This window comes from Drosophila eugracilis, unplaced genomic scaffold, assembly GCF_018153835.1.
Source record: "Drosophila eugracilis isolate 14026-0451.02 unplaced genomic scaffold, ASM1815383v1 contig_1897, whole genome shotgun sequence".
In the NCBI taxonomy this organism is placed as follows: domain Eukaryota; kingdom Metazoa; phylum Arthropoda; class Insecta; order Diptera; family Drosophilidae; genus Drosophila; species Drosophila eugracilis.
Genome location: NW_024572751.1, coordinates 205,494 through 221,729, shown reverse-complemented (window position 1 = coordinate 221,729; position 16,236 = coordinate 205,494). Strand labels below are relative to the sequence as shown.

Sequence of the window (16,236 nt, the reverse complement as noted above, 5' to 3'; positions counted from 1 at the left end):
TCGACCAATTTCTGGCCGCAACATATTTTCGTTCAAGAACATCAGCCTAAAAATAAAAAGAAGAAAAAAGTAGCCACAAGTAAACGCTCCTGCCAACATAAAAAACTAACATCATCCATTATTCTTTCGTACCAGAACACAAGAGGCTTACGCTCTAAGCTTTCTAATTTGTTCTCGGTAAGCTTCTCGTTTGCATTCCAGGTCATTGTGTTTACCGAAACCTGGCTAACTCCAGAAATTCTTAATTCTAAAGTTTTCCCCAGTAGTTACACAATATATAGGCTTGACCGATCCCTCGGAAATGGTGGTAGAGTCTTTCTCTCTGATACGGACGCCGTATACAGAGCTCCACCTCTCACACACCCTGAATATCCTTATCATCCAACGATCGATATGGGGCTATGTACTAAGGAAATAAGAAAATTCGATGATTTCGTAAAGCCGACTTTAAAAAAATTAATAACTTTATTTCAGAATTTGACTGGTCCGATTTTTACGCATATACCGATATGTCGACTGATCTAGATATATTTTATAGTATATAAACCTAATTTTTGATCGCTTTATTCCGTTGCGGTATCCGGCTATGGCGGATAAACCCCCTTGGTATACAAGGCACCTTTCTAATCTAAAAAATATCAAATTAAGATTCTTTAAAAAATACTTAAGAACTAATAGCAATGACTGTTATGTGCATTATATGGTGGCTCGGTCTAACTTTAGCGTGCATAACACTCAGTGTTATAAGAACTATTTAGCTCGATGTAAGAACCAGTTTGCTCTGGATCCGAAGCAGTTCTATAGTTTTGTTAACACTAAGCGTAAATCTAAAACCTTTCCGTCTTTGCTATCGTTTGGAAAATCTAATGCAAGCACGGATCAGGAAATTGCCGATCTTTTTGCACAGTTTTTTCAAACCACCTATTCACCTTTGTTAATAAACGCGCAGACTTACGCTTATGATATCCCCCGGTCTAACTTAATTTCCCGACCCACCTTGTCGAAATGTGGGGTTATAAAGGATCTTCAGAATGTGAAGCCAGTCTTTTCGCCAGGTCCAGACTGGGTACTGGGCGGTGTGCTTAGGTACTGCTCTGCTACCCTGGCCAAACCCCTTTTAAAATTTTTTAACCTTTCCCTGGAGACGTCCACGTTTCCCGCTATCTAGAAAGAGTCCCTTATTATTCCCCTTCACAAGAAGGGGAAAAAATCGGATGCTGAAAATTACAGAGGTACATATATCTAAACTATCAGCAATTCCGAAACTTTACGAAAAAATTCTTGTGCCTCACTTGCAGCACCAGTGTAGATCTGTCATATATCCATGCCAGCATGGCTTTATGAACCAACGGTCTACCATTACCAATCTTCTGGAACTAACATCCTTCGTGATCACTGGTTTCCAAAATAAACTTCAGACGGATGTTATTTACACTGACTTCAGTAAAGCATTTGACTCCGTGAATCACGGCCTTCTTTTAGAAAAACTCGATCTTATCGGTTTTCCTACTGATCTCCTGGGTTGGATTAGCAGTTACCTCACAGGTAGAACGCAACGAGTTATTTTTAAAAATTCAGTGTCTGCTTTAGTCTATGCTTCCTCCGGGGTCCCTCAGGGGAGTCACCTTGGTCCGTTACTTTTTACTTTATTCATTAATGACCTTCCCTTGGTTGTTAATGACTCCCTAGTACTTATGTATGCAGATGATGTCAAACTCTGTCTGCAATATACCGATGCCTCCTACCAGGTGAAACTGCAATCTGACCTTAATCATTTTCAAAACTGGTGCTCTGCAAACTTATTAAATCTTAATGGCTCTAAGTGCAAAGCAATGACCTTCTGTCGCCTATGACCTAAAGTTACCACTCTCTGGAAAGAATTAATGTAGTTGAAGATCTTGGCATCATACTCGATGCAAAACTATAGTTTTCCGTCTATATTTTTTCTATGGTTAATAAAGCTAGAGGAGTGCTTGGTTTCATAAAAAGGTGGTCGAAGGAATTTAACGACCCCTATGTTACCAAAACATTTTGTATTTCTTTAGTTCGTCCGATTCTGGAATATGGATCATGTATCTGGGACCCCCAGTATGGGATTCACCAGTGCCTTATTGAATCAATCCAAAAGAATTTTTTAATATTTGCCCTCCGCGGTCTCAACTGGGATGCAAACATACACCTTCCCTCTTATAAAAGTAGACTCTTACTAATCAATTTGCCATCCCTCGCTAATCGTAGGACGATGCTTGGTGTCGTCTTTATCCATAATCTTCTTAAGGGTGAAATTGATAGCCAGACCCTTCTAGGCCGCTTGAATATCCATGTACCCCTTAGGATTACTAGAAACTATATTCCTCTATTCTTAGAGCATTGTAGTTCGAACTTTGCCCAACAGGAACCATTTCGGGCACTATGCTCAAACTACAATGATCTTTATAACATTTCTTCTTCTTCTAACACTTTGAAAGTTTCGATACTAATCCATTTAGCACAAAACTAACTTTTCTCGTATCTTTACTAATCCACTCGGGTCTATCCCCGTGTTCCGAGCCGTACGTCAGACGGCAGCGCCCCTCGGTCGGTTGGGCGGGAGATGGGTTGCACGTCAAGCAACGGGAGTCGGGAAAAAAAACAAGAGGAAACGCTATAGTCGAGTGCCGCGACAACAAGATACCCGTTACTGTTTTACACAATTTTAAAATATTAATTTTGCTAGTGGAAATTCACAAGGCGCCACCTATAGTCAGAGGAAGTATGTTGAGTATGCTTATAGTGACGTCACTGCCCATGTGAGCCCTTAAAACCTTAATTTCTTTATAAATAGCGAAATAATGTTCCGATTTGAAAAATCTTTGGTAAATCGATAGATATTAACAGAAATAAGTTATACAAGGTCAAACAAAGGCATTCAGAATAATATTATAGACGCCGTAGTTTTCCGGGGTTTGTGGGCGTTAGAGTAGGCGTGGCCGGATGCAACTTCGTGGAAAGTTGCAGAGGCATCTATTATATACGTGTTCCTAAGCAAAATTTTGTAGCTTTTAGAGTTTTCGAGATTTTTGCAGATTTTAAGCATACATGCTTAATCCGAACTTTCTATCTCTTATAGTTACCGAGATATTAGCTTTTCTAGAAAATCCGAGCCTTGTTGGCGTTGGCCGGATAATAGTACCACCATAAGATGCGCTTTGTATCTTTTATAGTTCCTGAGATCTCAGCGTTCATACGGACAGACGGACATGGCTCATTCGTCTTCGCTATTCATCCTGATCAAGAATATATATACTTTTTAAAGTCGGAAACGCTTCCTTCCACCTGTTACATACTTTTCAACGAATCTAGTATACCCTTTTACTCTACGAATAACGGGTATAAAAATATTAATAATATTGTTCAAAAATAACTTTACACCTATTGAATCGATTTGATAAATGGCTAAGTACGCAAAAGGACGAATTATCCGCCAGCCGAACATAAAAACAGGACTATTGTTCTCCGCTTTTTTTTTTCAGTTTAAGAACTATTCTGTGGTCGATAGGTATAGAATATAAATTAATAAATTTATATTTCAAAGGGACAACTGCGGACTCTGCCTAATTTTTATTTTTGTCAGTTAGTTGCTTGGAATAATTGGCACCCACCTACTAACAAACCAGTCTTCTTTTAGCCATGGGTCAAAACAAGGTCAGTCACACGCACAAATTTACGAGAATCAGTAATCGATTCCTACCACCCATCAAAGATTTTCCCTAAGGGTAAAACGAGTTAAAATGCCTACCCGGCCGACAAAAGCCGTCGTAAGGACATACGTTGATATTGATGTGGATGGTCTGCATATAAAATTGGGAAAACACCGAACGACCAACATTGCGGTCATAACACGGCTTTGTTGTACAACTTTGCTGTATTTTATGGTCGTTGGGCCAAATGACAGTGAATTATCATTGCATATGTTATGACCAGCTTTGGCACCTTATAACGAGTACCTACGACCATCAAAACCCGACCATGGCTTTTCGCTTTAACCTTTATTTGCCTTCGGATTTTGACAGCAGCGGAAAGCATTCTGATTTCATACATACTAAAGTTTTCAGTCGGTCGACGATGGTACCGATAGTATTATATATAGTCACGAACGGTCAAAACGCGCATCCCACTTTATTTCTGGATAATATTAGATATTTTTATTGGATAATTTAAATCGGCTGAAAGTATGATATTGTAAAGTATAAAAGTATGATATTTTTGATGCCGGATGTGAGCTGATTCAGTCGGGGAAGAAGGATAGTCCCGGTAACTGGGGAAATATGTGATCAATAAATTTATGGTCATGATGGTGCGCCTCCTTTCCGGTGCCCCAAAGAGTAGGCTATATAATCGGGGCCATAGCATACCCCATCGCAGCAAAAGTAACCAAATTATACAGAATAGCTAGCCATGTTAGCTATTTCGCATTCATTCATAACGCTGTGCTCAAAAGCGCTTTGAATCCATCCTGACACTCTCTGCAGGACGGCGCCTGCGCTGAATCTCTCTTTGAGACCAAGTTTGCAGCATGGCAGAGCAGAGTGCCAGTCTGTAAACAAAACAGTTTCAGTCCCAGTCTCGCAGAGGTAGAACTCGGTGTTTCGACAGTCAAACGAGGATTACGGCACTCTGCTCCTGCTTCGCCGACGGCGAAGGTAAAGGCACAGCTAGCTGTAACAGCTAAGCATTTCTAAGTGTTGTGACAATCGCGTGTCTTTTCGCCTTTGCAAGTTACACATAAAATATACAGGAATCAAAAGAGCAATAGGAACAATTGCCTTGTTCATTTCATCAGTACAGGTACAAAAACACGCATACACACCTGCCTGGCAAGAGCCGGGCCATGTAGTGCCATGTATGCGGAGATGTGCCATGTTTTGAGGGACTTCTTAAGACCGCTGCACGAATATGTGGGTCCGACTTTAATACGCCATGCATGTATAGGCAGGAACAACATTTCGTTTATGATGACAATCGATAAGTTCAAAGGAATCGAAGAGCTAACCTTAAGAACGTTACGGCGATTACCATCGCTTCCATAACTCCGGAGTAGGCGTTTTAAGGCCGTTGTGTGGCAGAGGCAATGTCAATGAACTATATTTTAGTTCGTTCGCATTGAATATAGCTGTCAACTTGATTTCCGAGTGCCCTCAGAAGCACATACTTCTGGTGCTCTTTTCTCTGTTCCCTGTGTCCTACCTTTCGGCAGTTACATGCGATTGCAATAATGTCTTATCTATGCTAATACGACACCAACTCTCGTTTTGATTTGGATTATGCAAAGCAGGTGACAACTGCTGCTTATACATATGAACATACTCGTACATAAATTAAAAGGCCCTTTACCACTTGTCTCAACAGTGCGGTCGCAAACATGAATCGCGGATCCATCGATTATAGATTTTTCCCTGCGCCGGAGAAGAATATGATGTCATCTTTCCTATGGTTTAATTGACGTGAACTAGGATTTTACACATACAGATGGGTAGTGGTAGTAATTAATTCAATTCAAAGCTAATCTAATCCGTTCTCATTTATGTTCTTCGTCAACTCGGCTTTGATCAACTTTGCTGTTAGGAATTCAAGAGCAATACTACAGGTGCTATTTATAGTGTTTGCTATAAATTTCATACCCTCATAAAGAGTTCGTTAAAAAGTATGTAACAGATAGAAGAAAGCTTTTTTGTCCGTCTAAAGGGTATAAGCTCTAGATAAGAATATATAGAACTTATTAAGTAATTGCTGTTAATAATCCTTAAAGAAACAGTGACGTCAGTATATTAGATTCGTTGAAAAGAAAGTAAGAGATATAAGGAAGCGTTTCCGACCCTATTCTTCATCAGTATCAATAGCGAAGTCGATAAGGCCATGTCCGTCTGTCACCCACTCTTACGCCAACCATCCTCGAAAACGGTTTTCGCTTTTTGTAACAAAGTTGATATCTCGGTAACTATAAGTGATAGAAATGTGGCCGAAGTGGAATGTGGAGAATCCTTATAACATACATTTCTTCAAAAATAGCAAAATTGTGTTCCGATTTGAAAAATCTGGACGCCACAGTTTTCCGCGGCGTGTGGGCGTTAGAGTGGGCGTGGCCGGATTAAAACTTAAATCGAGCTGCAGTGGCATCTCTAAAGCACTTATTCCTAAGCCTATCATTCTAGCTCTTATAGTTCCCCCAGATTATCGAATTTTTTGAGTTTTCTGTGTTTTTGTTGGTGTTAGAGTGGGCCTGGCTAGATGGGAAAACAATGATTCGCTTTGGAGGAGAGTTATAGTAAGGGTGGCTGGATGGTGAAATAAAGAATTTCAAATATTATAGATCTGGTAACACACCACTCTCCATTCTGAGATTTAAGAACAATATTGAAATACTTTAGTGTTTTATCGTGCACATTTGAATTGGGATGCAGTCACGGACTTTAAGCCAAAAATAAACATAACAAAAGTGTTACAAACGGATCTTATTCTTCCCTAGACCGATCCCAGTGGTCCAATAGTCTGATAGCGCTATTAACGTCGCCCAGAGAGATCAGCAGAGCTCGTTTGTTTCGATTGCGGTTCCTGTAACCCATCTGAAACAGCTGTTCCAGCTGGACACGATAATATTGCATCCAGCGAACCTGTTTGCGGGCACGAAGGTCGACTCGCTTGACCTGTGGTTCAGTAGAAGCCTCCTGCTTCAAGGGGCTGTTTTTGGTAAAAGTTTCGTGTTGGGTAGCGGAAGCCCGTCCTGCGAGAATGCGTCTGGCCAGAACGCCAATTCTTTTAAGGTCGATTCTGCTTGCTGTGCGGCGCCAAGGATTAGGAAGTGGGTCTTTGACTTCGCGACCTCGCTGGGGATTTGAGCCTTCTTCGGCGCCATATGATGCTTGCTGAAAGGACATGGCGACACTGTCTTCGTAAGCCTGAAGCATGCAATAGTTCAGGCGACCCAACATCTCATAGCCGCCGGGAATAAGCTCCATGCGCGATATGTGGAGGTCACGGCGACGTCCCAATTCCTGCTTGGCCGAACTAAAAGCCAACGAGAGCATCTCACGTAGGTTTTGATCGCTGTTTAAAAAGTGGCGCATGGCTACATTCTCTTCCAGAAGGTTCCGTATCCGAGGATCAGACTGCAAAAGGTTTCTTATCAGACCGGGCTCATGGTTAAGATAGGAAATGTTGGCTGATTTCAAAGACAAAGAGCGTTCGCTCGATTTGGAAGCCTTGATGCCAAGGCTTGACTTCAGAAATCTACAGCTAGGAACTTCAGCACGACAAACCACGTGCACGGTGACTCCGGGCACAATGCCCTTACTGTCAATGGTACCCTCGTCACTTAGCATCTGGCCAGCGAAGACCAGAATAATCCTAGGAATAGCCCGTTCAAAACGCACAGCCACTAGTGCACGCAGATTCCGGATCAGTTCGTTACGGCGCAGGGTCACAAGTGCCTCGTGACCACAGCCCTTTGCTCTGATGTCTATTGACTCTTGGCTCATGCTGTCGCCCGGTGCAACAAGCCCGGGTGTGTGTTTCCTTTGATTCCGAGCAAAACTTATAAAATAGAAATGACTGATAGCATCTATGTACTTGCGTCACCTTGTCAGAATCCCAAAAGGTTTCATGTGACTTATGTGTTATGTATTTTGGGGTAACAAGTTTTTTTCAGAACGTGTGAACGTCGGAATCTCAAATACTTTTGAAACAAAAAATGGTTGGTTTTGGAATTGTAATTAAAGCATTTTTTATGATTGGATGTAAAATACCTTGTTTGGTGCATCATTTTTTTTTACCCTGAAAACTATTGACTTTAATTTTCAATTAGGTTAGGTTAATTGGGTTACAGATACTAGCACTAAATATTACCGAAAAATTTAATTATAGTTATAGTTAATTTTTCTTTTAAAGCATTCTGATTATTCTTCTTGATCGGTAAATAAAAATCTCGTTATTTTTTGATAACGTTGAAAAATGCAAAATTTAAGATAATAAAATTAGAAACCCGATTTAAATAAATTCAATGTTCTCATATAAGGTATCAACACAATATTTTTCTTTTTTTTTAAAGTGGTTACGAATTGTAAGCTAAAATTAATATCCATTTTATTATTCTTATAGCTTACATTTATCTTACCTATCCTTTATTCCCTTCAATAGGAAGTACATGTACACGTACGGAAACAGTGAGCAATTACTAAAAGTTTCAATTCGATTTGGGGAAGATTCCGAGAAAGGATCCTGGTGCTTCAAATTGACCTAGGATCTACCCATTAATGTAGCACCATGGGCGCCAACACATCGAGCAGATCTAACTCTAGTCTGCTCGGCGATGAGGATGGTATGTATACACTATCTCCAACGGGATAAAGCTTATATTCACTTATTTTAAGTTATCATAGTTAACATTAGCAAAAAAAATAGTTTGTTTTCAATTTTTAATTTTTTTGTTTGCCTAAAAATATTTATAAAATGACAAAAACACACATTAACACACTTTATTTTCTAAAAACGGAGTAGTCCGGGTATAGAAAGACATGTACAAATTCTACAGGTCATACATGTATAGCTCACACATCCTAGGTGAACCGGGGATAATGGATTCAGTAGACGACCTGTGCCTGTCGAGAATATTGGGACTCCTAGAGCTGCCTGACCAGATTGCTATGCTGCAGAGCTACAAGCGCTGTCGGCCACTCCTCGGTAGCATATGGCGCCACCAGCTTACCAAGATCTCACTGAACCTTCTTGAGGTGGCCCTGCACGGTGATGACTTCAAACTCCTCTTAGCGAGCACCTGCAACCGACTGCTCGAATTAAGGTTTAGCTACTTGGGGAGGGATCACTTCGAAGCGCTGATCGTTCACCATTTTCCCAAGCTGTGGCTACTGCAAGTGGACGTTCTACCTCCATTTTTCCTGTGCCCCAGGCAAAGAATTCAGTTGAGTCGGATTTTTCCAAAATCCTGTCACCTAGACTTCTCTTCCAGAATGGCCTCTATGCTATGTTGCCAAAATATGGGCACGAATTAGATGCTTTTGGATGTGTGGGTAGCTGGAAATAGAATATAAACTTTATATTATAAAGTATATATGTACATAGAAATGGCACGGTTTTTTTAGGATCGGGGGTAATATAACGATCGTCACATATTTACACCAATTTTCACATTATTACAGTAAATTTTGATCACTTCCAAATACTTCGTGCCATTGGCAAAGGAAGTTTCGGAAAGGTAGGATCTGTTTTTAGATATTGCAAGAAAAACTATTTAGAAGATTCTTTTTAGGTTTGCATTGTTCAAAAGCGGGATAGCGGAATTCTTTACGCCATGAAATATGTGAGCCGCTCTGCCTGCGAACTGCGTGGAGCTCTCGGCGGTGTCATCAAGGAGGTCGAACTGCTATCATCATTGGAGCATCCATTTCTCGTCAATTTATGGTTCTCGTTTCAGGGTAAGGGTTTTACATTAATTATTTTGCAATTATATAATTCCATGCCCTTTATGCTGATTATATTAAAAAGTTACATTTCATTAATAATAGTTAATTTAATTCTAAATATATCTAATATATATAGTTATATACATTTGGCGAAGCTTTTCAGCTTCTTACTCTTAACTTTGCCTCTTTTTGTCTTTTTCGTTATTTGTCTACCTGTCTGTTGCTGTTTGTGATCAGTGGCAATCGAAAAGAAAATGAACTCAAGGTATTCTCACATTTGTATTTTTCCGTTAACAGATGAGGAGGACTTATTCATGGTCTGCGACCTCTTGACTGGAGGTGACTTAAGATATCATTTACAGAACCGGGTAAGTTCGTCTATATTATAGACTATATAAGAACTCCTTTTCCTATACCTTCCTATACATGCCTTGTTTTATGTTCCCCTAAGGTGGAATTTTCCGAGCAGAGTGTGGCCTTATTAGTGTGCGAGCTTGGCAGTGCATTGGAGTACTTGCAAACGCACCGAGTGGTTCACAGGGACATTAAACCCGATAATATTTTATTGGACGATGCCGGTAAGTTTTTGTTTCGGGATCACTAGCTTATGAAATATGGCATCTGTTCAATACGTCTGCCCTTAGGAAGGGCCGAGATCTCATCTCGAAATCTACACAAGGCACACTGAAATTAGAATATCTGCATAGCGATTTAAAAAAAAAAACTGAACCCCTTAAACTTGAAATTATATTAACGACATTTTGTTAACTGCTTATATATTCCCAATATGGACTTATAACTTCAGACTATTATGTAAGATATTATTATACCCGTAAAAGGGTGTAACAGGTTGAATGAAGCTAGATAAACACTTGGGATTAGGAGTGCAGATTAATGGGCGTCAATTTATGCTGAAATAATTTTTTTTTAAATTGTATAAGGCAGTAACGGGTATCTAAATCGCTACACTCGATTGTACTTGTAAATTGGTTTACAGAGTTTTTTAATCGCGGCACTCAACTGTAGCATTGCTTCTCATTTTATAGCTAATTTATTCGATTTGTATGTGTGCGCACATTTTTGAGAGGTTACAGAAACAAAATTTAAAAAAATCTTTTCAGGGCATGCTCATTTGACTGATTTTAATATTGCGACGAAGTTGCAAAAAGATGCCTTGGCGTGTAGCATGTCGGGGACTTTATGTTATATGGCTCCTGAGGTGTTTCTGTGTGCCCTGGACGAATTGGGTGAGTGAAAGAGTCTGCTTAAGCGCGATCTTTAATACGGGCGAAAACTAGGATTAACCTAATTAATAGCATTACAATTTTATAAATTTTATTTTAGCCGGGTACAGTTACCCAGTGGACTGGTGGTCCCTTGGCGTCGTGGCCTATGAAATGCGGGGAAGCAACCGTCCCTTTGTAGTGCACTCAAACACCCCCCTGACGGAGATTAAAAATATTTTAAACACACCCGTGCACTACCCGCGCTACTGGAGCAGCAACTTTGTCGATCTGCTTCAGAGAGTGGGTTTAATAAGATAATCTTAAGAAACTTTGTAATAATAAATAGTTATTTATTCTGGCAGCTACTCTCCACCTATCCTGGCGCTAGGATCAGCACACAACAAGAGCTGCATCAGACAGCATTGCTTCGCAACATCGACTTCCAGAAGGTGCTCGAGAAAAAGATGCAGCCTATCTATAAGCCCCCCGAAGACCACCTCAACTGTGATCCCTGCCTGGAGCTGGAGGAAATGATTGTAGAATCGCGGCCACTTCATAAAAAGAAGAAGCGTTTAGCCAAACAACGGTCCGCGCAACGGGACAGTGATCCAGAGACCACGTTAGTAAAAGAGTTCATCGTTTATAACCGCTACAAGGAGCTAAAGCGAAAGGCCATGGAACAGAAGGAAAACGATTGGCAGCGTGAACTGGAGCTTGCCATGGCCAACTCGATAGTAAACAGCTTGGCGCCCATTCAGGAGAAACCTGGCCCTTCCATCGTGCACACAATTGACTGCGTGACCGCATCTTCTGCATCCGCCCAATCAAAGAATGACAGCATAGAATTCATTGATCGGACTCCATCGCCGCTATTCAAAGAATTCGCCCCATTCAAAAATAGTACATAAACCAAGTTGATACACGGCAAGCAAAAGGTTTCAGTGTGCATTATTTCCAGACCCACTTGGCCAACGATGACTTTGACAGACATCCACACACAAAGTATAAAAAACCTATTTTTCGAACTCCGCTGAATTTCAATTTTTATACACGTCTTGAACTATAATATTTTATATGTTTTAGACTACTTTAATTGAATAAGATAGGGTTAAGCACCTTTGTACATATAAATTGATGCCCCTCATTCGATAAAATAAACGGGTAAATTCCAAATTGAGTATGTTTCTTTTTTTTTTTATTATTATTTTTATTTCAAGTTATATTTCATTCATGTTTCACATTTTTTTTTTGTATAATTCCTTTTTTTTTGTTTAAAAAAAAGAGTAAATTATGTTCTGCCTTGTATGGTGTTTTCACACTTGTTTTGATCTTTCGTTAAAGTATATAATTAAAGTTTTTGCCATGAGAGTACGGAAACACCAACCAAATTATAATTGTAATTTCTTTATATAATTTTCTCGGCGAAAAATGCGACAAGTGTTTATTTTATTTTCGCTCTTTGATTCTTATTACATGTTTGAATATTTATTTAAATTCGGCCACAGATGCTAGCCCTTTAATTGCAGCTCAACTGCTTAATAGAGCAACCGATCTTAGTGCTGGGGCGTGAATTCAAAATGAAAAAATATTAAGAAGTACCTCAGAAATACTCAAAATTGTAACAAGTTACAAGAAGTTAGTAAGGGATTATTTGGAAGAAATTTTGTTCCACTCTATTTGTGGAACGAGTATTTATGCAATCATTTCATTATATAATTCAACGATTCATTGGTAAAAACAAATGCATTTGTTTAGAAAAAGCGTCAATGGTTTGGGTTCTCGTAAGAAAAGGTTGAATTTGATCTTGATAGAGTAATGAAGGAGAAGAAGAAACTACAAGCTGCAAAATGTTGTGTGTATGTTGAGTGTATTTTGTGTTTGTGTCCGGAGTTCGCTTTCTATTCATTTTTTGTTTGATATTTTTCGATTTTTGTTCTAAACAAAATGTTACTTTTTTTCGTTGAACTCCGAACGTTGCGCTGCCGGCGGGAATCCGCTGCGACCGTTTTGTGGCTGCGCCAAGCGCGTAGTCATACTATACTGTGGTGGTGTCGACAGCCTCGATACGTGTACCACCCACATCGCTGCCACCTACAGTTCCTGCTTCGCCCCCATTTTGCGTGCCACCGGCAGCATTTCCGTCCTCGCCTGCACTAGCATTGGCACCAGTGGAGATGGCACTCTTTTTGGCGCCAAACTGAATCAGCTCGACGTTAACGTTTATAGTCTTTGTCTGTATAGGCGCCGCAGACTCAGCTGGCTCCGTTTTGACGGCGGCGTTGCCCTCAGTTGATGCGCCGACTGGGGCAGTCTCGCCACCTGTGGTGATGGTTAACGAGAGATCATTAAGGGACTTTAAAACTTTGTCCACGTCGTCCTGGGTGCTAGGTATACCCTTGCGGTTTCCAAAATGCAGAAAACACTTTCCAAAATGACCTACCAAAACGCACCGTTGATTGAAATTATTTTAAACCTTATATAAGTTGCTTACCCTTCCAAGAAATCGCCATCGGATTGCATTCACGTTTGCGAAGTTCCGACTTTAGGTCCTTGACGCGAATGTCACGTGTCAAATTCGTCAACTTAATACAAAAATCGCTAGGTCCACGATTCTTGTTCTTCTTTGGACGACGCTCACCAGTGCCAACCTCATCGAATTTACGATCCTCACTCTTAGCACCGACCTCAACTCCAGACTGATCTCCCTCAGACTAAAATAAACAAAATGATTATGACTGCTTTTACTCAGAATTTAGTTGTTCACCTTAGCTGTGCGCCTTCGGCGAGTGACAAAACGACCTTTGCGACGCGGAGTGCGTTTCTGGGTAGTCTCCTTCATAATGGAGTTAAGAGTTACTCAAAAGTGCTGGTTATTGTGCAATTATACTTACGCCATGTTGTTCGTTGTCAGTCTGTGAGGTGGTGCGTCCCGGGTTACCTCGTTGGAAGCGACGACGCACGGGCCCCCGGCGGCGTCGGTTATTCTGATGCTGCTCTACGTCGGTATCTTCCTCTTTTAAGGATATCGACTTTCCGGCCTTTTCCTCTCGCTCTTTAAGCTGCTGCAGTACAGGCAATATCTTCAGGCGTCGTTCGGACAGAATCTCCCAGAAGACTCCTTTAGGACGGGGCAAGCGCTTTGACACCCGGATTACTTCTGTGGGGGTGACAATGATGTCCACGGGCGCATCATACTTCTGGAACAAGTTCAGAGGCAGCGAATCCACCACCTGCACGTCGTGGACGATTGTGACAATAACTGTTTGCGGTGTGATGGCCCCCAGTTCAATGAGGAGCCCGATATCCAGATCGGCGAACCCATTTCCGCGTCCAATACGGTAGCCTTCGCGCGAAACGACGACTGAACCAATCACAACAATGTCAAGCTTAAGACCACTGTCCAGTCCGATTTCCTTGCGGAACTTCTGGATGTCCTGAACGCGCAAAGCATCCTTTTTCTGCTCTTCAGTAGCATCGGCTGAAACATCTACTTTGAGGCACAACGCTGTAGAATCCCTAGTGCTGGGCAAGTAAACAGACTTGTCGGCCAGTAACGCCTGTTCCTTAAACTCGTGCAAAGCGCGATCGATGTTTACCTTGATGTGCTCTACAAAGCGGGGGAGGACAATATAAGGTAGGTGAAACAACAAGCTGTAGGAGCCACATACGTGCTTTCTTGAACTCCTCCTCGTTAATAAGCAAGGCAACAGCCTTATCGGCATCCACAAAAGAGGGAATTCGGTTAAATATGTTGTTGAATCCAATGCCAACCTTTCCCTCCTGTATCTTTTTCCATGTTTGGACGCGCAATGAGCGCTTTGTGGGCTCTATGGTTTGAGCTGCAAAAATACAAAAGCAATTTTATTAGAATTTGAAAAATGATTCCATCAGGCCTCTTCCAATCTTGCTCAAAGGGTAACCGAAACTGGTTGGAATTTGTTTCATTGACATTATATTTGCTTTTCGAATACTCCAATTGCAACTTAATTCTGATTTAAATTTAATTTAAGGAAGCCTATTGAATGCACTCAATCAGTAAGTCTTGTCTTATCGTCTGTAATGAACGCGTGTTATCACGCCAATTTTGCGTTTGACTGAATATGATACTAAGCCTGACAACCGTTTCCACATCCAGCAATCAGATGTGAAATAGCTCAAGCGGAGACCGGCCATTATCGTTCATAACAACAATCAGCATACAAAAATATGGTCGGCAGAGTTGCCACCTGTGCGAATTCTGATACACGCCTATGTTCATATATACGCTTGTATGAAGAGTTTGTGCAGAAATGAAAATATTAATAGAAAAATATGTTTAGCATAAGTCTTGCCGGCCTTTTTACTGCAATTGTCTCAAACGCAGAGAAGAACTCGCAACAGAGAATCTAAATATCGAAATGGACGCATGACCATTAAGTTGGCAACGCTCCGGCACACAGGCGCACATATGTACGCTGGTACGCACAAACATTTCTCAGCGATGACCGCATCAAATCGCAAATTTCTCAATTAATATGTATGCATGATGTTGTAGTTGTGTGCAACTACGGGAAAGTAGGCGGTCGGAGAGCAGTGTGCACAGAAAGCAGTGACAGTACCAAGCTCAGAATTACTCAAAATCGGCCAGGAGCAACCAAAAATGATTCATATCGTACTATTTACGGGCGCAATTGTAACCGAGCACAAAATGCGCGCAAAGGTGACGTAATTAATGTCAACAACACAGCTTTAGATCGCCGACAAACATTAAAAAGCGGGCATGTAAGTTTCGGGCACACACATACACCCGTTCCTATTTTCACTGTTTTGTGCTTTGGCGTTTTGGCAACTCTTATTTACAGCTAGGGTGCACTAGAAATAAATATGGCGGAATTCTGACAACCTTTTTGCTTCTGGCTTGGTAAAATGGCCGAGCGGACTGCGATCCCTTTTTTAAATAAACCTACACACATGCATATATACGTATGAACAGTCAATCTTACAAAATACATACATATTTACAAAAGCTGGCAAAACGCGACGCAAAATATTTATGATAATATTCTCACACTCACGCAAGGAACATATGTATATATTTTTGTTATAAACGTTTTAACACAAACCAGGATAAGGGAGGGGTTGTAACTTACTTGTCGAAGATACCTCCTGCGCGGTGTTTGTACCGTTCTCCGCGGCTGCAACGGGAGCTGCGTTGCTTTGATCTTCCATCGTTTCGAGTTTATAAGTTGTGTATCAAACCGTCGCTGGTTTTCCTCCGCTCAACAATTTCTTCTCTGAATTTACACAATTTCGCACAAGAGCAACGTCTTCTTCTCCGGCTGGCTTCCAACAAACCACGTTTCTCACTCGAAGAAATTTAGCGATGAGCGCTCGAGCTATCGATGAATTGCCCACTCTTACACGCGAAACTAAAGGGGAGCACGAGCCTCTATAACAGAACCAAAAATAAGTTAACACAATTTCTAAGAACAACCAGTCTCGGTAAAAATCAAACGCAAGTGAAATATCTCCTTTGACTTTGACGTTGACAAGTAATCAATGGGACCTTGTAGTGT

The 16,236-nt window shown here is 40.9% G+C and overlaps 3 protein-coding genes across 6 annotated transcripts; 1 reads left to right on the top strand and 2 right to left on the bottom strand.

Moving 5' to 3' along the window:
* The first annotated feature begins 4,596 nt into the window (after positions 1-4,596).
* On the top strand, positions 4,597-11,854 carry LOC108114994 (serine/threonine-protein kinase 32A). Of its 4 annotated transcripts, none has more exons than XM_017226228.2 (9): positions 4,597-4,682; positions 8,173-8,353; positions 9,192-9,247; positions 9,302-9,467; positions 9,753-9,823; positions 9,907-10,033; positions 10,577-10,702; positions 10,800-10,981; positions 11,044-11,854. In XM_017226228.2, the coding sequence occupies exons 2-9, from the start codon at positions 8,299-8,301 to the stop codon at positions 11,587-11,589; spliced, it is 1,329 nt and encodes a 442-aa protein (XP_017081717.1). In that variant the 5' UTR covers positions 4,597-4,682; positions 8,173-8,298; the 3' UTR covers positions 11,590-11,854. The 4 variants fall into 4 exon arrangements, with proteins under 4 accessions (XP_017081717.1, XP_017081718.1, XP_041673693.1 ...); XM_017226229.2 differs by lacking the exon at positions 4,597-4,682 and adding an exon at positions 4,760-4,827; XM_041817759.1 differs by lacking the exons at positions 4,597-4,682; positions 9,192-9,247 and adding an exon at positions 4,767-4,827.
* On the bottom strand, positions 6,430-7,637 carry LOC108114996 (ubiquilin-2). The gene has a single exon (XM_017226232.2). The coding sequence runs from the start codon at positions 7,512-7,514 to the stop codon at positions 6,492-6,494; it is 1,023 nt and encodes a 340-aa protein (XP_017081721.1). The 5' UTR covers positions 7,515-7,637; the 3' UTR covers positions 6,430-6,491.
* A 227-nt stretch (positions 11,855-12,081) lies between the features above and the next one.
* On the bottom strand, positions 12,082-16,194 carry LOC108114993 (methenyltetrahydrofolate synthase domain-containing protein). Its single transcript, XM_017226227.2, has 6 exons — positions 15,811-16,194; positions 14,350-14,520; positions 13,573-14,288; positions 13,446-13,514; positions 13,173-13,392; positions 12,082-13,117 (listed from the first exon to the last, which is right to left on the bottom strand). The coding sequence occupies exons 1-6, from the start codon at positions 15,887-15,889 to the stop codon at positions 12,717-12,719; spliced, it is 1,656 nt and encodes a 551-aa protein (XP_017081716.1). The 5' UTR covers positions 15,890-16,194; the 3' UTR covers positions 12,082-12,716.
* Between the last annotated feature and the right edge of the window lie 42 nt (positions 16,195-16,236).

What these genes read in the sequence shown, in the direction of transcription:
- LOC108114996 (XM_017226232.2), bottom strand. Translation starts at nt 7,514, where the DNA reads ATGAGCCAAGAGTCAATAGACATCAGAGCAAAGGGCTGTGGTCACGAG.
- LOC108114994 (XM_017226231.2), top strand. Translation starts at nt 8,550, where the DNA reads ATGTACAAATTCTACAGGTCATACATGTATAGCTCACACATCCTAGGT. An exon ending in TTTATGGTTCTCGTTTCAGG is followed by an intron (nt 9,468 to 9,752) that starts GTAAGGGTTTTA and finishes TTCCGTTAACAG; the next exon opens with ATGAGGAGGACTTATTCATG. An exon ending in TTGTCGATCTGCTTCAGAGA is followed by an intron (nt 10,982 to 11,043) that starts GTGGGTTTAATA and finishes TTATTCTGGCAG; the next exon opens with CTACTCTCCACCTATCCTGG.
- LOC108114993 (XM_017226227.2), bottom strand. Translation starts at nt 15,889, where the DNA reads ATGGAAGATCAAAGCAACGCAGCTCCCGTTGCAGCCGCGGAGAACGGT. An exon ending in CTGACAACGAACAACATGGC is followed by an intron (nt 13,515 to 13,572) that starts GTAAGTATAATT and finishes TCCATTATGAAG; the next exon opens with GAGACTACCCAGAAACGCAC. An exon ending in GATGGCGATTTCTTGGAAGG is followed by an intron (nt 13,118 to 13,172) that starts GTAAGCAACTTA and finishes GCGTTTTGGTAG; the next exon opens with GTCATTTTGGAAAGTGTTTT.